This window comes from Sciurus carolinensis, chromosome 16 (assembly GCF_902686445.1).
Source record: "Sciurus carolinensis chromosome 16, mSciCar1.2, whole genome shotgun sequence".
Taxonomy (NCBI): Eukaryota; Metazoa; Chordata; class Mammalia; order Rodentia; family Sciuridae; genus Sciurus; species Sciurus carolinensis.
The window spans coordinates 58,273,025-58,293,938 of record NC_062228.1 but is presented as its reverse complement, the minus strand read 5'-3'; the positions used below and the strand labels follow the sequence as shown (position 1 = coordinate 58,293,938).

Genomic DNA, 20,914 nt, shown 5'->3' with positions numbered 1-20,914 from the left:
CTCCACAATTTTTAATCACCTACCCACAAAGAGGGAAGCTTTTTGTTTTTTTCTCTAATCAATACTGGGGGTTGAATCTGAGGCCTTCCTTGCACGTACTGGCAAACACTAACACTGAACTACAATACGTCCTTAGTCTGTTTTCTAAATTTTGAAACAGGACCTTGCTAAATTATCCAGGATGGCCTCACCAGATTCACATTCTTCCTAAGGACCATTTGGTTTACTCCTCAAAAAGAGTCGAATAGCTGCGTCTTGAAAACTGCTTGAAAGAGCAGGAGTGAATTGCTTTCAAGACTCTGGGCCTTGCAGTAGAGTCCTTTTGATGTTTGGCTTACAGCTGATAGGGACGCACTGTGTACCTGGCCCAGTGCTGGGTTAAAGTTAGTTGCATCTCAGGTCAATCCCGAGTGCCCTCTATTCCACAGGTGACTGAAATGACCCATACCTTAGCATATGTGTGTTCCATCTCTTAAGTCTTGGCTTAATCTGTTTGGGTGTTTCCTGGTTGTGTCCCTGAACAAATGTCGCCCCCTCTCAGGAAATCCGTGTACAATTGGCTCCTCCCACCCGGCAGGAGTTAGTGTTATCCCATTTTACGGAAAAGGAAGAGACTGTGGCTGAGAGAGCAGCAATCACTTTCCAGGGTCAACGGGTCTGCCAAAGCCAGTCAGGAAATAAACCCAGAGGATCTGAGACTTACTAACTTCTCTCCTAAACCCTAAATCATAGAGCAAGTGGAAAAGGTGCCAGAGGACCAGAAATACTCACAGGTTGTAAAACTGAAACAAAACAAAAACCCAAGGTGCAGTAGCACTGTCTGTAATCCCAGCCACTGGAGAGGCTGAGGCTGGAGAATGCCTTGAGCTCAGGAATTGAGAACAGCCTGGCAACATAGTGACACCACAGAAATAATGATAGCTAAGTGAGCAATGCACACCTGTAATCCCAGCAACTCTGGAGGCTGAGGCAGGAGGATCACAAGTTCAAAACCAGCTCAGCAACTTTTAAGAGGCCCTAAGCAATTTAGTGAGCTCCTGTCTCAAAATAATACTAATACTAATACTAATAAAATGGCTGGGGGATGTGGCTCAGTGGTAAAAAGCCTCTGGGTTCAACCCCAGTACCAAAAAATTCAAAATAAAAATAGCGTATTACATAATTGTAGGCTGTTTTTTTTAAAAGGCATTATGGTTTTTTTTTTTTTTTTTTTTTTTTAGATACTGAGGAATAAACCCAGCAGGGTATTCTACCACTGAGCTACATCTCTAGTCCTCTATTTTGTGAGACAGGGTCTCATTAAGTTTCTAAGGCTGGCCTGGAACTTGAGATCTCCTGCCTCAACCTCCCAAGTCACTGGGATTACAGATGTGCCACTGCACCTGGATCCTTTTCATTTTTTGGTCTTGTGCAGTTTTGAGTTTTCAAAAAGCCAAAAAAGTAAAATGGATCATTCTTTTGGTGGGATTATATTGTATTGTTAACATGCTAGTTAGCTCAATTTACACTCATGTTAAGTCTCCACTTCTGAAAGCAGCCCCCCTGAGATCCCTATCTCTGAGAGAAGCACCATGCAGTGATTTCAGGGAAAACCCAAGCCAGTCTGGTCTTTTCAGGGGCTGGGGGTGTAGCTCAGTAGCAGAGGCACTTTGCTTAGCACATGTGAGGCACTGGGTTGGAATCCTTAGCACCATAAAAATAAACAAAGGTATTCTATTTATAATTACAAAAATTTTTTAAAAAGTTTAATGAGAGCTGGGGACATAGCTCAGTTGGTAGAGTGCTGGCCTCACAAACACAAGGCCCTCAGTTAATACCCAGCACTGCAAAAAATAAAAAAAAAAAAATTGAGAGACCACTTGTGACACTGGAGAAGTCACATTTCCTGCACATTGTGGCTAAAGGCACAGTCCACAGTACTCAGTGTTTCCTTTGTGGTGAAGTTGTGTGGCAAAGTACAGAACCTTTACCCTGAACGTCCCCAGCATGCCACCTGCCTGGCCACTGACAGGCTAACACAGTAAAAGGCCATAATATTCAGCTTGGAATCCTAGGTCACCGGGAAAGTGAAGTGAGGAAGGGGCTACCCAGGCAGGCCCTGACCTATGAAAATATTGTCCCTAATGCTCCCCAACCCCAACCCCCTTGGGGGTTCACACTGGCAGTCTTAATTCTCAGATGAGGCCTAACATGTTTACTCAATACCCAATTTGCTTGCTGTGATGCTAGACCCCTGGAGTCAGGCAACGGGGGATACTGTGGCGATCAAATACTTTGCAGCTGAACTGGAACGAGACAGCTTTAGGTCATTGGGACACTGCAGGCAATAAGAGAAAACTTGGCATATAGACAAGCTAAAGGGTTAACCCTTCCCTCTGATACAGGCCCAATTACAGGCTTTTGTGGAAAAGCATGTCCTGTGTGAAGCCTCTTCTTGCCAAGGGCTGACCTTTCCTGGGCCTGCCTCCATGGCACACACAATGCAAAGACACACATTTCATCAAAAATAATTTATTTACTTTTGATCACAAAACAGAGGGAAGAGCAGGGGCAATGCTGTACCCCTTGGTCACATCTTCCAGTCTTTGCACCTCTAAAACTTGGCCCACTTCAGCAGCTGTGTTCTCCCATTCTGTCAGCTACAGAGTATAGGATGGCCACATGGGAAGGATGGATGCCCCTTAGTGTTCCAGTTCATTTTTTCTTTTGAATACTGCAAGTAACTGGTGGTTCTATCAATTACCTAAAATTCATGAATGAGCAGGTCATAAGTTCAACTCTTAGAAACCTCACAGAAAGACCTTCTGAAACAGGAGCAGAGACTAAAGCTGGGCCCTTCTCTGCCTCAGCTTTCTGGGTCCCAGGCTGCCTGTGGTACCTGGAGAGCTGTCCTGGGTCCCCCATGTCCTAGGTGGTGATGGAGGTAAGGGGAGGCCAGGCCAAACATGAGGCATAAAACAGTCTTTATTGAGCTCAGACCAGGAGTCCATGTGTCCTGAGGACCTCTGTGAACTTGTTAATTTTCTTCTCCACATTCTTTTCTGCCTGTTTCCGTAGCCTCTGTGAGTTAACACACAATGGTTTTAGGAATCTGTTCCCCACTCAGGCTGGGATGTAGGCAGACCCTCTGGGGTAAGACCTTGCCTGCCTGGTCCACCCACAAGTGTGCCCCTCCCCCCAACATCACCCCCCACACTCACCATAAGCTGTTTTTTCTTCCGGTAATGGATCTTGGCCTTCTCCTTCCTTTTCTCCTCCAGGGTGGCTGTCACTGCCTGGTACTTCCAGCCAACCTCATGAGCCAGTCGCCCCAGGTAGGCAAACTAGAGGAAGAGAAAATATTTAAGGACATAGGAATATATGAGCTCTTACCCTAAAGAAGCTGGATTAAAGCCATGCACAGGAAGTAACTGATGTGTTAGAGGATCATGGGAAACAGATAATCCAATCCTCAGAAAACCCACATGAAAAGGAGACCTGTCCTGTGTACAGCTTCCCCACTCCTGGCATCAGCTGAGCCCTTGGCATTCTCGGCACTGCCCACAGTGGCATCCGCAGACCATCGTGAGAAAAGACATCATTTGCCAGTCTTGGGGACCTCAGGTTCACCCCAGCAGACCCTAAGCCCCCAAGTTAAATCTCTCCAACCTGCAACTCACCTTTCTTGTAGGCTTCAGTCGCACAACCTTGAGAGCAGCAGGAACCACCATCCGCTTTTTCTGTTGAAGGAGAGGGGCTTAAAGACCTGGTGCAGGGACACCAGGCAAAGACGACTGGCTGTAGCAGGCGTCTCAGCCAGTGATGTTTTCATAAGGCTCAAACAATGTAGGTAATTTCATAACATCATGGACGCTGGGTGCACAATGCTGTGCTGAGGGCTGTGTTGCTCACCTTGTCGTAGGGCGGAGGAATCCCATCAAACACCTTGAGGCGGTCCAGGGCAGCCTGGCCTCGTTTCGTCTTGTGGGGCAGCATGCCTGTGGCAGAAGTATGCCAGGCCTCAGTAGGGCTTGAGGACATCCACCTTCCCCGACCAGGGCAGGCATGGGGCGGCCTCAGATGGTAGTGCATGTGGAGTCATCTCATGGTTGGGGAACTCGAACACGAGTGGGAGATATCCTCATCACTGGCTGCTGCTGCCACCACCCATAGCCTCAGGCCCAGCTCACCTCGCACAGTCCGCCAGAAGATGCGACTAGGGGCCCGGAAGTGGTATGGGCCCCGGGATGGGTTGGTGTTCATTCGCTTGCGGAGGAAGGCCAGGTACTTCACTGAGGGAAGGGAAGAGTGTGAGGCCTGCCTTGCCTGTAAGACCTAACAGCCCCCAGCCAAACCCTAAGTTCCAGCAAAAAAATTCCCTGGGTCTGTGCAGGCACTCAAACCAGCATCTCTCCCATTGCCAGGATAGTTTTTGGAGCCACAGCCCCAGCACACCCCAGGGAGATCCCCCCTAATCTGTGATCATGGGCTCAACTTACACTTGTTTCTGTAGAAATTTCCAGAAATGTTGATGCCCTCACAGCGCACAACCACCACCTTGCGGCCTATAGGGGAAAAAAAGCATTCAGGAAGGGAAAAGGTTAGGAAGGGCAGACCACAGGGAAAAGGGGATTCTGCACACAACTGGCAGAGGTTGTGCACTAAAATCTGAGACAGGGAGGGAGTAAGCTTGGCTGGCAGGTCTCAGAGCGGTGCATGGGGTTGATCTCACTGTCGTGAGACTCAAACGAAAGATGGTGATTGTTGCTCATCATTGACCTGCAAGTGGAACTGAAGGCAGGGAGGACTGTGAGCAGACTTACCCAGCAATACCTGTTTGGCCACAATGGCCGCCAGTCGGCCCAGGAGATGGCCTCGGCCATCCAGCACCAGGACCTGCAGGAGACAAGGAAGGGATGGGAAAACTGACAACTTTACTTTCCCACCCCAAGCAACCCCTCCTTTCTACTTAACCTTGCCTCCAGGAGGCCTCTTATCCAGCTCAGACCTGAGACTTGGGCTAATAGATCAAGGAAACAAGAAGTCAACCCAGCATCATGGGCAGGACAAGGCACTAAAGAACTCCCTTCCCAGGACTATTTTGGATGGTCAAAGGATGAGCTAGGATATGACCCAACCCTGGCAATCTACAAATGAGCGCTGGGGAGATAGCTCAGCTTAGAATGTGTGCCTGACAAGCACAAGGCCCTGGGTTTAATCCCTAGCACTACAAAAAAAACAAACAAAAACAAAAAAAACCCCACAACGCTCCATGTTTTTATTTTCTCACCTATGAGGCTACCATCTGCTTTGGGAGTACTGCCAATAAATAAACAAAAACAATGCACATTGCTATTCACAGATACACATACATGCTTGATGATTCTACCACTTACCTAGTGTTGCCTACCTGGGAACGAGCCACCCCACCACCACAGACCCATGGAAAGAACTGCACAATGAAATCCTTTCCAGGACAATTCTCTTATTTTTATAGTAATTGTTTTATCAGTTAACATCCCTCTGTTAACAAATTTATTTGTTATTTTCCCCCAAACAAGGGAGAATAAAGCGATTAATTGCTGAACACCCACCAAGTTTTCTCAACCCACTGCATAAGGGAACTTCGCACTGAAATAGCAGAAACTGTAAGAAACCTTGATTGCCACTCCCACGTCAGGCTTAAGCCGCTCAGGCCTTGGGCACATGGCAATGGCCTCCATTTTGGCCAATCCTTAGCTTCGCGCTGCCCCGACGTCAGCCAGACCGCCGCGTGTTCCCCACCTCTGGGGTCACGCAAGAGTACGACTTATCATAAAGACCGAAGGCTCCCACCCACCATCCAAGAGCAAGGTAAGGAAGGCGTATCTGTAAAATAAACGCTCACCATCACCCTTCGCCTCGAGCAGGAGTGAGCTGCCGCATTTTAGTCAATCCTAGGCCTAAAAACAGCCGCGGTTTCTCCTATGCCCCTACGGAATATCCCTAGCCCCAAAACAGCTCCTTTTTCTTTAACTGCCGACCTCAGGTTTCACAACGTATGCAGCAAGTAATAGAGAAAACAGCTCCGTTCCCTCTGTAGCCCACCCCACCCCACACCATCCCAACCCGCGCGGAGCCCGAACCTGCCCCTCCGCCATCTTCAGCAGCCGCCTGGGAAAGAAGGAAGTGTTGGCGCAGGGTTTCTTATCCCTTGCCGCAGGGGCGGAGGCAGTAAAGCTACCCGGACTGCGCGGAGAGGTTTCTGTCTTCTCATTGGCCAAAGTTTTGTGCGCGTGCGCAGAGATGCCCTACTGGAAGGCGGGCAGTTTTCTGACTGCCCAATCCGGTCGGACCTAGGCGGCCATGCCTGTGAGGGGCGAGAGATCACGTGGGTTGTGAGGCCGTTCTGCCGGGGTGGAGCTGTCGTGCCTCGGCAACCATCTTTTTGAGGGGCTGGTGATACTCCACTCCGCCTGTCGCCATTACTCCGTCAAGCTACTGAGGGCTGCGGGGCGCATGGTGGCCTGCAGGGGGCGAGCAGATCTGCCTGGGCCGCCTTTCGGCGCTCAGTCTAGGTTAGGAGGTGTGGATTTCGATACCTGGTCGGCCTCATGGTGGCCAGGATGAACCGCTGGCCTTATCTTGGCCGCAGCGTCCACCTTTGTGAAACAGGTGGAAATGGAGGATGAAGAAACGACTTCCAGATGCCTGGCTGCACAGTCTGCTGCGATACCAAGGCTACTTCCCACTTTCCGGACTCTTGGCCTTTACTTCCGCCATGTCTCTTGCCTGGCATGTCCTCCCTGCTCTTTCGCCCATGCTCACTGCAAAATGTGTCTTATCATGATCCCAGGACTCAAGAGTCCTGTCCTCCAGAGACCTCCCCATCTATCCCAGGCTGGGCCAGATGCCTCCTGGGGGCTCCCACGTTGTCTTGTGCTCCCTCCACGAGAATGTGTGTCGTCCTGCCCAGGCTCTCAGGTTGCCCTTACTCCTCCCCAGAGACCAGGAGCGCTAGAGGGCTGGGCTGGTTCTGCCTCCCATCTGGTTCTGAGGATTGCTTAGCACAGGCTCTGGGCCCCAGGAGGTTTGAACAAAAACACTGCATTAACTGAAGAAACCAAGACTCCGAAGCCAATGCCATCCTGTTCACACCCGGTCCCGTCCACAGACAAGGCCAACCAGAGTAGATAGAAAAGAACGATTTATATACAATTTCATAGGGACAAGGGTTTTATACAGAGGGCCGAGTTCTGGCATACCCTCCATCCTGGGGAGAAAGTCAGAGGGGCAATGGAGCCTAGGAAGGGACCAGTTTGTAGCCTTCTTCCTCTGTGTCCTGGGTCTGTGTCCTCTGATAGGTGAATCCTCTCGCTGGGCCTCAGTGTCCTGTATAAAATGGGATGATAAATATGTCTGCCTTATTGGGTTGTTTGAGAATCCATGGACAGAGAAGAGGGGAAGAAAGTACTTCGCTCTGGGCTGGGCACAGACTGCCCCAAACAACTCTGTTCCCAGTGAGCGGCATCTGCTAGGACATTACTGTCCAAGAAAAACTGCAGTGTAGGAAATGTTCTCCATTTCTGCTCTCCACTTGGGCAGCCACCAGCCACCTGTGACTACTGAGCACTTCAAACGTGTCTACTGCGACTCAGGAGTTTTAAAAAATTTCACCTAATTTTAGTTAAATTTAAGAAATTAATAATATGGTTATTGAAGAGTAAGAAAGCAGGCTGGCTGGAGCCAAAGGTGGGAAGGAAACTTCTCAATGTACTTACTACCTTTTCCAAAAAAAAAAAAAAAAAAAAAAAAAAAGAGTCATAATAGAAATTCCTGCTTAGAAGCAAATCCTGAGGTGAAAAATCACCAAATTTAAAAACTGACCCAGTCCAGTTATTGGAGAATTACCTATGCTTTGAACAATTTGAGTTCATGACTCCATGTCTGAACTGCAGATTTCCTGAATGTTAAATGCAGATCAAGCGTTTCTGATAAAAATGTGTCATTCTGTAGCTCAATGGTGGAGCCCTTGCCTCAGGATTGCAGGGCCCTGGGTTCTATCCCTAGCATACACCACACCAAAAAAGTGTTATCTGAATTGAGATGTGTCATGTATGCAACACACACTGATTCTGAAATATGCAAAGAGTATAAACTATCTCATTGATTATATTTTGGATATACCAAGTGAAATAAAACATACCTGTTTCTTTGTGTTTGTTTGTTTTTAGTGGTACTGGGGATTGAACCCAGGGGTGTGCTGCCTCTGAGCTACATCCCCAGCCCTTTTATATTTGAGACAGTGTCTTGCTAATTGGCCAAGTTTGGTCTCAAACGTGCAGTCCTTCTTCTTCAGCCTCCTGAGTTGCTGGGATGACAGGCATGTGCCACTGTGCTGTCTAAAGCTACCTGCTGCTTCCCCGCCCCCTTTTTTTTAATGTAAGGACTAGGAAATTGAAAATCACACATGTGGTTTGCATTCTGTTTCCACTGGGCAGTGTTTCTCTGAGGGCCTTTCGTGTGTCACTTCACTTAGTCTCATGACAACCCTATGGTGGAAGGACTATTTTAGAGACTGTAAGGATAAGGAAACCCAGGTAGACAAGTGAAGGACACATGTAAGGCAGCCTGAGGGCTGGGGTGTAGCTCCCAGTGGAACACTTGTCTAGATGCTCATGGTGCTGGTAAGAGTGGGGGTGGGGGTGGAGAATGCAGCCTGGAGTCAAACCTTGGTTGTCACTCACAGCTGTGTGACTTTTGGAAAATTATTTCACTCTCTGTGCCTTGTTTTCAGCCTGTGTGAAGTGGGGATAATAATAGCATTTCTCAATGAAGTGCGTTAATTTGTGGAGAGGTCCAGCCCCAGGCCTGTTGGAGTGACTACTGAGGACTTTCTTGGTAAATCCCTCTGGGCCTGGAGACTCACTGGGCCTTCCTCCTGGTACCCCTGCCTCCTCTCCCCATACCTGTTTCCAGATTCTGTCTTCCCTCACATGTCTCCCACGGTTCCCTGCTGCTCTGGAACACCCTGAGCTCTGTCACACCTGGAGGACTTAGAAAAGGCAGTTCCCCCGCCACCCCGCAGTGCCATTCCTGCCCCAGGAGGACACTCAGTCCTGGCATGCAAACTCCTGTACCCAAATATCTGCCAGGCTCCTCATTCCCTCAAGTCCCCTGAACTCAGTGTCTTCTCCTGATCTTGCTTTTCCCCCAGGTTCCCCACTGGCTACCCTGTCACCGGGCCAGATCTGAGGTTATCTGTGTCCACCAAGCTGGTCAGTCCCAGTCTTGTGCTTCTTGACCCCTACCCCTGACTCTCTGCCCCCGATCTCCCTCCATGGTCCTGCCCTGAACTCAGGTCTTGGTCACTTTCTGTGGACCCTCCCCTGACCTCCTCCTTGGCCTCCTGTCTCTTCTCCCAGCAGGTCTTCAGGGGCCCATAGGAGTCTTTCAGCACCTGGCACAGGCCCTGCCGCTCCTCTGCTCACAACCCTCCCATGGCTCCCAAGGATACCCCCACCCTCCAGACTAAGTCCAGAGGCCTTGGCCGGCATCCCGGGCCCCACAGCATGAAGAACTCACCAAGACGAGGCCTGGGCCAGGTCAGCACTCCGCAAGCAGCACACCCTGGGGACTGGAGGCAGGCGGCACCTGTGGCCCCCACACGGTCAGCCTCAGGTGGGTGGGCAGAGCCTCCATCCACTCCTTCTTCCCTTCCCATCCCTTCTGCCCACCCAGCTGGCTCACCTGCTCCTCACCTGAGGGGCAGGGCGTCCATTCGCCCTTCGCCAGCGCAGACACAAGAAAGTGGCCAGCAGCGGGAGGGCTGCGGGCAGCAGCAGCATCAGGAACAGCAGGTGGGACTGCGGGGCTGGCCAAGCCGTTGCCCCCAGGGCCCCGGGACTGTTTGGGGGCGGCAGTGTTGAGGAGTCTGGGGAGAGAAGGACTGGGTGACGGAGGAGAAGAGCCACATCAGGGAAGGCAGGAGGCCTGGTGGGGCTGGCTGTGTGACCTCAGTGGGCTCCTGGCCTCCCTGTGCCACAGATGCCTCATCCCTAGGGAAACAGGGACAGGTAATGGTCTCATACTTACCTCATAAGGCTGTCACAAAAATTATGCGTGTATAAACACCGAGTGTTTAGAAGAGAAGCGGGCACGTAGGTTCTATTTTCTTCCACACTTAAACTCAAATGTTTCCAGCAGTTATATACCTGTTTGTCTTATCCCAGTCCTCTGTGAACCCACCCCCAGGGCAGCAGGAACCGAATCTGTGTTATTCACCACCCAGAACCTATGATTTAAATATGCGAATGAATGGACATTTAGATAATAAAACAGTAACAGAGCTGGGCATGGTGGCACACCCCTGTAATCCCAGAGACTCAGAAGGCCGAAGCAGGAGGATCACATGTTGGAGGCCAGCCTCAGCAACTTAGGGAGCCTCTGTCTCAAAATAACAAAATTAAAAAGGCTGGAGTGTAAATAAATACAATTTTCTCATACTAGACAAAGGTGCCAAAAATTTGCAATGGAGAAAAGATAGTCTCTTCAACAAATGGTGCTGGGAAAACTAGAAATCCATATGCAACAGAATGAAACTAAACCCCTATCTCTCACCCTGCACAAAAATCAACTCACAATGGATCAAGGACCTTGAAATCAGACCAGAGACCCTGCATCTTATAGAAGAAAAAGTAGGTCCAAATCTTCAACTTGTTGGCTTAGGATCAGACTTCCTTAACAGGACTCCCATAGCACAAGAAATAAAAACAAGAATCAATAACTGGGATAGATTCAAACTAAATAGCTTTCTCTCAGTAAAGGAAACTATCAGCAATACGAAGAGAGAGCCTACAGAGTGGGAGAATATCTTTGCCACTCATACTTCAGATAGAGCACTAATTTCCAGAATATACAAAGAGCTCAAAAAACTCTACACCAAGAATACAAATAACTCAATCAACAAATGGGCTAAGGATATGAAGAGACACTTCACAGAAGAAGATCTACAAGCAATCAACAAACATATGAAAAAATGTTAACCATCTTTAGTAATAAGAGAAATGCAAATCAAAACCACTATAAGATTCCATCTCGACCCAATTAGAATAGTGATTATCAAGAACACAAGCAACAATAGGTGTTGGAGAGGATGTGGGGAAAAAGGTACACTCATACATTGCTGGTGGGGTTGCAAACTAGTGCAGCCACTCTGGAAAGCAGTGTGGAGATTCCTCAGAAAACTTGGAATGGACCCACCATTTGACCCAGCTATCCCACTCCTTGGCCTATACCCAAAGGACTTAAAATCAGCATATTACAGAGATATAGCCACATCAATGTTCATAGTTACTCAGTTCACAATAGCCAGACTGTGGAACCAACCAAGATGTCCTTCAATTGATGAATGGATAAAGAAACTGTGGTGTATATATATATATACAATGGAATATTACTCAGCTATAAAGAATAATAAAATTATGGCATTTGCAGGCAAATGGATGAAATTGGAGAATATCATGCTAAGTGAGATAAGCCAATCTCAAAAAATCCAAAAGATGAATGATCTCACTGATAAGTGGATGATGACACATAATGGGGGGTGAGAGGGGGGCAAGAATGGAGGAAGGAGGGAAAAGAGGGGTGGGGGGGAAGGAAAGAATAACAGAATGAATCAAACCTCATTACCCCATGTAAATGTATGATTACGCAAATGGTATGCTGTTACTCCATGTACAAATCAAAACAACATGTATCTCATTTGTTTACAATAAAAATAAATTAAAAAAAAAAAAAAAGAGGCTGGAGTGTAACTCAGTGGTACAGTGCTTGCCCAGCATGCACAAAGTGCTGGGTTCAATCCCCTGCACCGCAGGTAAATAACGAAAGAAACCCGGTGACATAAGATATGATATAAGCCATGGTGCTCCCTGCGGCTCTGCAAATTTGGCCCTTTTTGTTCCCTCTGTGTCTCCAACTTCCCTCCTATGCTGTCAGCTTCAGTCACATGGGCCTCCCTGATGTCAGTTTTCTGCCCCAGGGCCTTTGGCACTGGCTATTCCTTTGTTCCCAACTTTCAGTGACTTTCCAGCCACCACTGCGGCTTAGGATCCTATCATCCTGTTTTAATTTGATGACAGTTAGCTACTTTCTTGTTTATTTGTATGCTGCGTGTTTATCAACTGTTTCCCGGATTAGTGTGTCAGCCCTGAGCTGCAGTTACTGGGGGTTTTTTGGCAGTAGCTTGGATGGAACCCAGGGCCCTGCACATGCCAGGCAAGTGCTGTGCCTCCTCGCTACAGCCCCGCCCTACTTCTTTCTTTCTTTATTCAGATTGAGTTGAGCTGATTTGCCCAGGCTGGCCTCCAGCAATCCTCCTGCCTCAGCTTCCCCAGGAACTGGGATCGCAGCACCTAGATCACTAAATAATCTTTTAAAATATTGAATGTATGTTGAAACGGTCATGTTGGGGTATTGCCCTAAATAGAATATTATTTAAATCATTACCTACTTAATAGAATCGTAGACTGGGGATGTTGCTCAGTGGCAGAGCACTTTCCCAGCACATGCAAGGCTCTGGGTTTCACCCACCAGGAAAAAAATTATGCCCCTTATGATCCCAGCTACTCTGGAGGCTGAGGTAGGAAGATCACAGTTCAAGGCCAGCCTGGGCAACTTAGCCAGACCCTGTCTGAAAATAAAAATGTTTCATGTGGATTTTTTGACCCAGGGCCTCTTCCATGCTAGGCAGTGTTATGCCACTGAGCTACATTCCCAGCTGGAAATAAAAAAATTTGTTTGTTTGTTTTGTTTTGGTACCAGGGATTGAACCCAGAGATGCTTAACCACGGAGCCACATCCCCAGCCCTTGTTTATGTTTAATATTGAGACAGGGTCTCACAAAGTCCTTTAGGACCTCGCTAAGTTGCTGAGGCTGGCTTTGAACTTGCCATCCTCCTGCCTCAGACTCCAGAGCTGCTGGAATTGCAGGTGTATGCCACTGCACTGGGCAATAAAAATGTTTTTAAAAGGGTGGGGATGTAGCTCAGTGATAAAGCACTCCTGGGTTCAGTTCTAGTACTGAAAAAAAAAATACTAAATCATTAAAATAAAATTAAAGAACATAATTATAGAGAACAGGCTAGTGGCTGCCAGGGGTCAGGGTGACCATTGCTAGAAGGCACCCTTAGTGCCTCAATCATGGGGTGGCTACACAAAGCAGTGCCTGTGGTAAAACTGCAGAGAGCTATATGCGCACACACGCGCGCACACATACATACACACACACACACACACACACACACTGTACTGGTTTGAATGTGTCCCCTCAAATTATATATGTGGGGGGGGTGCCAACACCCAATACCTCAGAATGTGACTTTAGTTGGAGGTTTGCCCTTCTAGAGGTAATCAAGTTCAAGTGTGTTCACTGGGGTGGCTCCGATCCAACGGGACGGGTGTCCTTATTAAAAGAGGGAATTTGGATAGAGGACTATACACTGAGATGGGCTGGGCTGGGGCTCAGTGGTGGAGCACTTGCCTGGCACGTGTGAGGAATGGGTTTCATCCTCAGCACCACAAAAAATAAATAAAATAAAGGTATTGTGTCCATCTACAGCTAAAAATATTTAAAGATTTAAATATATATATATATACACTGAGAAAACATCCTGACCATGAAGCCAGCCGTCTTCCAGCCAAGAGAGTCCTGGAGCAGATCTGCTCTCAGACATCATGAGGGCCTGGCCCTGGCGACACTGCATCTTGGACTTCTGGCCTCCAGCACTGGGACATCTGTGGATTAAGTCACTTGGCTTGCGGGGCTTTGTCATGGCAGAGCACAAACTCATACACACACTCAAGTGTGTACAAATAAGTGGTAAAATCTGAATAAACCGTGGATTGGACCTATCGATGTCAATTTCCTGGTTTTAATTTTGTTCTTTTAGTTAATTTAACAAGCAAAATGTAACACTGGGGAGGCGGGGCACAGAGGGCAAGGGATCTCCTTAATTTCTTTGCAGTTTTCCTGTGAATCTATTATTGTTCCCAAAGGAAAAAAAGGTTAAAAATAAAACAACTGGGCCTGGGTTTGTGGCTCAGTGTCAGAGTGCTTGCCTAGTATGTGTGAGGCACGTGTGGTCCTCAGCACTGCATATAAATAATAGATAAATAAACAAATAAATAAAATAAAGATATTTTTAAAAATAGATAAAACCAACTATTTGCTTGCTAAGAATTAAGAAACACTGCCGGATGCAGTGGTCCATGCCTGTGATCCCAGCAGCTTTGGGAGGCTGAGGCAGGAGGATGGCAATTTTAAAGTCAGCTTCAGCAACTTAACCAGGCCCTAAGCAACTCAGCGAGACCCTGTCTCTAAATAAAATATAAAAAGTGCTGGGGATGGGGATGTGGCTCAGTGGTTAAGTGCCCCTGGGTTCAATCTCTGGCACCAAAAATAAATACATAAATAAATAAAAAATCCTGGGGGAAAAAAAATGAATCCATTTTTTTTTTCCTCCACATGGCTGCCAGGAATTTAAAACTGAAACACGTGACTTGTGCCACGTCTGTTGGACAGGGTTTCTTAGACGCACAGGCAGGGATTACTGTTCCCTTCTGCAAGATGGGTAAACTAAGGCAGAAAGGGGAGTGGACTTGCTCCAGGTCGTAGTGGCCAGGAGAAGGGGCCCTCTGGACACATTGAGCGGGAGGGTGACAGGAGGGTACCAGTGGGCTTCAGGGGCTGGGAGCCGTTACCGGGCTGGCACTGCAGCTCCAGGCACTGAGAGAAATTCCGGCGGGTGATCCAGGGCTTCAGAGCCACCAGCTGCTCGGAGGTGTCCTGCAGGAGGTGGGAGATGTTGGTCTGGACGAAGCGAAGGCAGCTGGGGAGGGGCTGGGAGCAGGGGAGGGAGATGTCACGGCCACATCACCCCAGCATCTCCAGCCAGCCAGCCCAGGGCCTTCCCTGCAGCAACACCCAGCAGTGATCCCAACAAGGCCTGGGTCTCAGAGTTGAGACCCCCCGCTGCCCCGTGCTCCCTGGTGGCATGGGGACATGACCCCTTAGCAGTCCCTTTCATCGGACCTAAGAAACCTGGGCTTCAATTGTGAAGCCCTTCACCATCTTCTGGTACCCAGCAGTGGGGTCCCTGGGGAACCTCTGGGGATCAAAGCTCCAGCTCATTCTCCCTTGGGGTGCTACTGCAAAAGAACTCCCAGTGAGCCTTGGGGCCATCCTCCCCTCATTCCTCCTCCAAGTTCAGGGCTCACCTGGAAGGCACATAAGGTGACAAAGTGTATTTCAGTGTTGACAGCCTCCAGGAGGCCTTGCATCTGGGACCCGGCCACTGTTTTGAGTTGCTCCATCCAGCGCTGGGCCAGTACCAGCCGCCACAATGCCCTGCAGAGTTCTTCCTGGGGAGGGAGAGACCACACCCTCAATCTGAGGGAGGAGGGCTGGGGCCCGCAGCCCTGGGTCTGAGGAAGAGGGAGGCTACTGGCCCACTAGTCTGGTCTCTGAAGGGTGGTGCATCTTGAGTCAGGTCCCCACCTCCATCCCAGGCCCATCCCGTGTATGACTCACGTCCTGCAGGTTGGAGGCCACAGTGACTGGGTAATCTTGAAGCAGGTAGTCAGACTGCAGGAGAAAAGAGAGCTGGAGAAAACAGAACTATGGAGACTCAGAGATGGAGGGCAGACATCTGGGGCAGGGGCACAGACCAAGGGAGAGAGATGACAGATACCCAGCCACAGAACCTTGACCTCAAGCAGGGACCCAGGGGAGAGGGCCAGTCAGGGAGGCTCACCAGCTTGCGGATGGTGACTGCAAAAGTGGAGGTGATGGGGCTGTGCTTGAAGGAGCAGTCAGGGGTCCCCCGGAGGCCAGGGCTCAGGAGCAGCAGCAGCAGCAGTGAGGACTGCAGGCATGCGGGGCTGGTGAGCTCCGCTGGTCCCTCATCCTCTCTTGCCTCTTCCCTTCTCAGGTCTCATTCCAGATATTCCCGTTCCCTCTCTCTCCTGCATCTTGGCTTGTGTGTTCCCATCTCTCCCCAACATGCCCTACTCCTCTGCTTCTTGTCCAGCCTGGTCCAGGTTCATCCCATCCTGTCTCATGTCTCTCCTTCCCTCCACCTCCCCCCACATCTCTCCCCTCCCTACCTCTGTCTCCCCACCTCTGTCCACCTCCCCACCTCTGCACATGTCCCCAGCTCTGTTCATGTCCTCACGCTCTGTCCACCTCCCCATCCCTGCCACCTCCGCCTCCCCTCCCCGTCGCCCCCTCAGCCCGCCCATCTTGACTTGGTGCCCCACTCCCCCCAGGTATACGCACAATTGGGTTCCAGGCTGGCGCCAGCACTATCATCTCGGCCGAGAGCCCCTCATGCCTGTGGCCGGGTCTTGGAAGGGACAGAAGAGCTGGTCTGGGACACGCACCCCTCAGCCCCTTCCTCGCCCGCCCCTTCGCCTCCCCGCCCCTCCCTCGTGCCCTTGATGTGGCTAAGTTTCCGCCCACTACTCCCCCAGGCTTCCTGCGTGAGCCCCAGTTACACTGAAAACTCATCTCCCCTTCCAAGAACCCCGACGTCCTGTCCCCGAAACCCTCTGCAGGTCAGGGACCCGGGACCTGGGCTCCCCATCCCATGCTCCCTCAGCCGCAGGAGCGGGGACCCCAGCCCCTCCCCTCGGGGACCTGGAGTCCCATTCTCCTCACGCACCAGGCTTGCCCCAGCTGGGTGTGGAAGGGCCAAGCTGGGTGACAGCCAGAGACCGAAAGTGAAAGGAAATTTTGGGGGGAGACCGCGAGCAGGGGTGGAATCGGGTCAAGGCGGAGGGCGCCCCCTGGTGGTGACAGGTGGCGCCTTCGCCTGGACGGCGTGCCCCGCGCACGGTGCTTCAGCACGAAGCTCACTCTGCCTCTGCTAAGACCAAGGCACACTGAGAAAGGCACAGGACATCCTGAGCCTCTAATCGCCCTGAAATCTCCTTCCGCCTCAAGGTAGATGGCAGCTCCATCCCTCCAGGCGCTCAGGAGCAAAAGCCTTGGTGTCCACTTGAATTCCTCTCTGCCTTCCACTCCCCACTGGCAGGACAGTCTTTCAACGAATGGATTGGCTACTCCTTCAAAATGTAACCAGAATCCTACCAATTCTTGCCACAGCTACCTTCCTCTGACCTCCTGCTCTGCCCCGGATACCACGCACTAGGCTCCCTGCTTCAATCCTCAGGGGACACCAGATGCTCTCCAGGCAATTCAAAGAAATCCATGCAGACCTGTCAGCTCCCAGTGGCTCCTGCCCCATTCAGAACAATAGTCCTAGTCTTCCCTGTGGTCCACATGGAACTGCAGGATCTGGTTCTGTCTCCCCTCTGACCTCACCCCCGTCCCTCTCCAACACCAGTCCACCTTGCTGTGTCTGAGATGGGCACACTCCTGCCTTAGGACCTTTGCACTGGCTGTCAGTCCGAAATGCCCTTTCCCCAGGTGCCTGCGTGGCTCACCCGCATTGCAGTCAGGTGTTTGCTTAAACACAGGCTGAAGCTTTCTGACACCATTTCAAAATTATACTCCTCCACACATCCCTTTTTAAAATGGACCCCCACCCCCGCAGCACTCCTACTCACCCCTACTTCATACTTATCATCTTCTAACACACCATGTAGCTTTCTAATCTTGTCATTTCCACCAGGGGACATGGGCTTCAGGAGGTCCTCAGTGGGTATCTATTTTACCCCTTCTGAGTTTCCAGAACTATGTCTGGCCCTAGCAGCTGCTCCACTGATCCATTTGCACAAATGGATCCTGACCTCTTCCTTCCTCACCGTGGTTGGGTTACAGAGAAAGTGTCTGGCTTTGCCTCTGTTTCCCTGGGAGATAAAGCCTTGGAATTTCCCAGGTGTTAGGAGTGTCACTGTTATTCATGGTTGCCACCTTGAGTTTATGCTGAGGTAGGCTGGTCATACTAGAAAGACCAATTATGTGATTAGAGGGCTGGGAATTTGAGCCAGACTTGTTAAACTCTGGAAAGTGCAGGGACCACGTCTGCCTAAGGAAGTCCAGGTAAACATCTGGGACGCTGGAGCCTTCTCTATTGGTGAGCGCAGTATGCCAGGGAGGTGAGATGCTGGGGACAAGGGCTGGGAAAGTCAACCCTCAGCACTCACGAGTTCTTAATTCTCAGATTACTCAACCAAGGATTGAAAAAATATATATTTATGTGTATTTATATATACATTTTTGGTACTGGGGATTGAACCCAGGGTGCTTAACCACTGAGCCACATCCCCAGTTACTTTTTCATTTTTTATTTGAAGACAGGGTCTTTCTGAGTTGCTCAGGCTCTTTCTAAGTTGCTGAGACTGGCTTTGTGTCGCGTCCCCTCTGCCCGCAGAGAGAGACACGGCAAACGTCTGAAGCTTTGGAAGTTTATTGTGCACAGGTTCTTTCCTACGCTTCTCTTACCCCTAACTTCTTCGCACTTTCAGCTTCCCTTTTCCCAGCCCCTTCCACTCCCGCGTACTTCCTCCTTCCAGCTCCGCTCCCGCTGCTGCCGCGGCCGCCGTCGTCGCCGCCGGTTCTTCCGCTTCTTCCGTCCCTTCCTCAGCTTCTCCCTTTACTCTCCCACCCACCAGGCTTATATACACTTCAGTCAATCAGGGGAGAGTACACAAGATAAACGCGGACAGCTGCAGGCACAGGACGGGTGCACGAGGGGGGGGCATGCTCTAGTCACATCATTAACTAGCCAATTATTGGAATTCGCTGGTTGTTTACTGTATAGCTGGCCGCCTCTGGCTCAGCGTCAGGCGCCATCTTGACCACGCCCGAGGCTGGGGTTCCCGGAAAACCCCACAGATCCCCCTTCTTTAATATTAAACTAAGGCTCGGGACCGTGTCTGTCTTAGGCTGAGTGGTCAGCATATGTCCTTACCCGTCATCAGAGCCTGCAGAGCATGCTGCAGCTCCTGTCTTAGGTTGGTACACAGCCACCTCCTTCATTACCCGTCCTTGACTACCGATCCAGCATCAAGAGCCATACTAATGGGGGGCTGTCGGCCTTTAGGGCGGTCATGGCCTGATGAAAAATAATTTGATCTCTCTATTGGCTAGCTTGCAGATGCATGCCAAAACGAATGAAGAGAAGAAGGCCAAGGCAGAGGGGTACCACCATAGCTCCTAAGCTTGCCCACTGTTTGACAATTCTATAAACAGAAGAGGAACCTTATAGCCATATCAAATACAGAAACAATATACATCCCAATAGAGTTACAATATGGGTAACACAAAGCAGCTCTCAGGGAATAAACGCATCCCAGCCCCAAGAGTTCTTGCAAGGTATCCACTTGTTCTTATAATGAGTCCATTCTCTGATAGAGTCTCTATGGTCTGCAAGGCTGCAACTGCATTCTCGGCCGAATGATCGTTGTTGTGGTTGTGTCAATGCTGCTACTGCAAGGACTGTGGTGGCAGTGATCATGGCTGTTGCAATGTCAAAGCCTCTTCTGTTTCTTGATAATAGCACTGACAATTCTGTATCTGCAACAGAAACTAGGACTGGTAGGAAGATAGAAATGTGCAAATTGCACAGGTGGCAAAAGAACCATTCCAGTATTGTGAGAGATAGGATACAGTTAGTGAACAGTTAAGAGGTATTATTAGAAATGTTAGTTGGTAGAAACATAAAAGAGAGAATACACAAATTGACGTGGGAGGAAAAGCAATATCACAGCCAGGGTCAGCAGAACGAGCTGCTCCACTCTGGGTCTGATCTGTAGCATGATTCCAACGGCAAAGTGCAGAATTTCTCCTGTTAAAGCAAAGAAAGGCTAGAAATATCCTTGTCACCAAAAGCAGCACGACCTGAAAAATCATCAGTAGAATTGACAGACTTGTAGAGAAATTGGTGAAAAACAAGAAAAGGAAGGATAAAAAATATGTTAGTCAGAAATGAAAAATATGGCCAGGCTAACAATGGCCCATAGGTTCCGGGTTTGCCTTTCCGTCTGAGTTTTCGTTATTGGAGGAAGGCTCAGACTCGCCATTGTGAAGAGGAACAGCATCACTTGCATGTTGTAAAACTCTGACCAGCCTTTCTGGAATCCAGACTGGAGTCAGTTGATCCTATGGGAAAATACAAACAGACCCTCGGACCCAGCGAAGGACTGGATCCGGTCCTTTCCAACAACCTGTCAGGATATCTTTCCATTTTGCCCATACTTGAGGAGTATTATGGGGATTATGATGTCGATCAGCTGCAGAATGGCCGTCCCTATCCAGAGTTAAGAAATTTAGAATGAAAAGAACTAAATTAAGTTTATCTTTAGGAGACTTGTAGGAGGCTCCTATTCCCCCTTTTTGTTTATTTAAACAATTTTTTAAAGTAAGATGTGCTCTTTCCACAATGCCCTGTCCCTGAGGATTATAGGGGATGCCAGTGACTGATTGGATGTTAAATGTTTGTAAAAACAACTGGAAGCTTTTGGAAGTATAAGCAGGACCATTATCTGTTTTAATAACTTTAGGTATGTCCCAGCCGGCAAATGCTTGTAGGCAGTGTTGAATGACATCTTTTACCTTTTCTCCAGAATGAGCAGAAGCCATAATGACCCCTGAAGCAGTGTCTACTGACACATGTACATACTTAACAGTACCAAATTCAGAAATATGGGTTACATCCATCTGCCAAATATGGCCAGGCAGCAGTCCCCTAGGGTTAACTCCAAAGGATTGCACTGGGATTAAAGGAGCACAATGTTGACAATTTTTTACTATTCGTCGAGCCATACATTTGGATATAGGAAATTTTCTGCTCAAAGTAGTGGAATTTACATGAAATTTTTCATGAAAGAGTTTTGCTTGTTCCTCTATGGAAAAAACAAAAATTGATTTGGTGGCCATATCTACCAAGTCATTAGCATTGGCCAAAGGTCCTGGTAAATTAGAATGAGC

The 20,914-nt window shown here is 49.2% G+C and overlaps 2 protein-coding genes and 4 non-coding genes across 13 annotated transcripts; all 6 read right to left on the bottom strand.

The window, feature by feature from the left end:
* Positions 1 to 2,946: 2,946 nt before the first annotated feature.
* Positions 2,947 to 6,187, bottom strand: Rpl13a (ribosomal protein L13a). Of its 3 annotated transcripts, none has more exons than XM_047530107.1 (8): positions 6,105 to 6,187; positions 4,803 to 4,875; positions 4,479 to 4,544; positions 4,170 to 4,271; positions 3,892 to 3,977; positions 3,660 to 3,719; positions 3,201 to 3,323; positions 2,947 to 3,060 (listed from the first exon to the last, which is right to left on the bottom strand). In XM_047530107.1, exons 1-8 carry the CDS (start codon positions 6,117 to 6,119, stop codon positions 2,974 to 2,976), a joined length of 612 nt encoding a protein of 203 aa, XP_047386063.1. In that variant the 5' UTR covers positions 6,120 to 6,187; the 3' UTR covers positions 2,947 to 2,973. The 3 variants fall into 3 exon arrangements, with proteins under 3 accessions (XP_047386063.1, XP_047386064.1, XP_047386062.1); XM_047530108.1 differs by lacking the exon at positions 6,105 to 6,187 and adding an exon at positions 5,867 to 5,938; XM_047530106.1 differs by lacking the exon at positions 6,105 to 6,187 and adding an exon at positions 5,637 to 5,717.
* LOC124967691 (small nucleolar RNA SNORD35) lies at positions 3,501 to 3,586 on the bottom strand. The gene has a single exon (XR_007105607.1). It is a non-coding gene; the product is annotated as a small nucleolar RNA SNORD35 (small nucleolar RNA).
* On the bottom strand, positions 3,785 to 3,854 carry LOC124967689 (small nucleolar RNA SNORD34). Its single transcript, XR_007105606.1, has one exon. It is a non-coding gene; the product is annotated as a small nucleolar RNA SNORD34 (small nucleolar RNA).
* Positions 4,050 to 4,134, bottom strand: LOC124967687 (small nucleolar RNA Z195/SNORD33/SNORD32 family). Its single transcript, XR_007105604.1, has one exon. It is a non-coding gene; the product is annotated as a small nucleolar RNA Z195/SNORD33/SNORD32 family (small nucleolar RNA).
* Positions 4,678 to 4,761, bottom strand: LOC124967688 (small nucleolar RNA Z195/SNORD33/SNORD32 family). Its single transcript, XR_007105605.1, has one exon. It is a non-coding gene; the product is annotated as a small nucleolar RNA Z195/SNORD33/SNORD32 family (small nucleolar RNA).
* Positions 6,188 to 7,150: 963 nt separating the features above from the next.
* Flt3lg (fms related receptor tyrosine kinase 3 ligand) lies at positions 7,151 to 16,776 on the bottom strand. Of its 6 annotated transcripts, none has more exons than XM_047528441.1 (9): positions 16,683 to 16,776; positions 16,298 to 16,364; positions 15,774 to 15,884; positions 15,551 to 15,604; positions 15,238 to 15,381; positions 14,722 to 14,860; positions 9,709 to 9,907; positions 9,544 to 9,612; positions 7,151 to 7,350 (listed from the first exon to the last, which is right to left on the bottom strand). In XM_047528441.1, the coding sequence occupies exons 2-9, from the start codon at positions 16,328 to 16,330 to the stop codon at positions 7,179 to 7,181; spliced, it is 921 nt and encodes a 306-aa protein (XP_047384397.1). In that variant the 5' UTR covers positions 16,331 to 16,364; positions 16,683 to 16,776; the 3' UTR covers positions 7,151 to 7,178. The 6 variants fall into 6 exon arrangements, with proteins under 6 accessions (XP_047384397.1, XP_047384401.1, XP_047384400.1 ...); XM_047528445.1 differs by having other exon boundaries at positions 14,722 to 14,806; XM_047528444.1 differs by having other exon boundaries at positions 9,709 to 9,892; positions 16,683 to 16,775.
* Between the last annotated feature and the right edge of the window lie 4,138 nt (positions 16,777 to 20,914).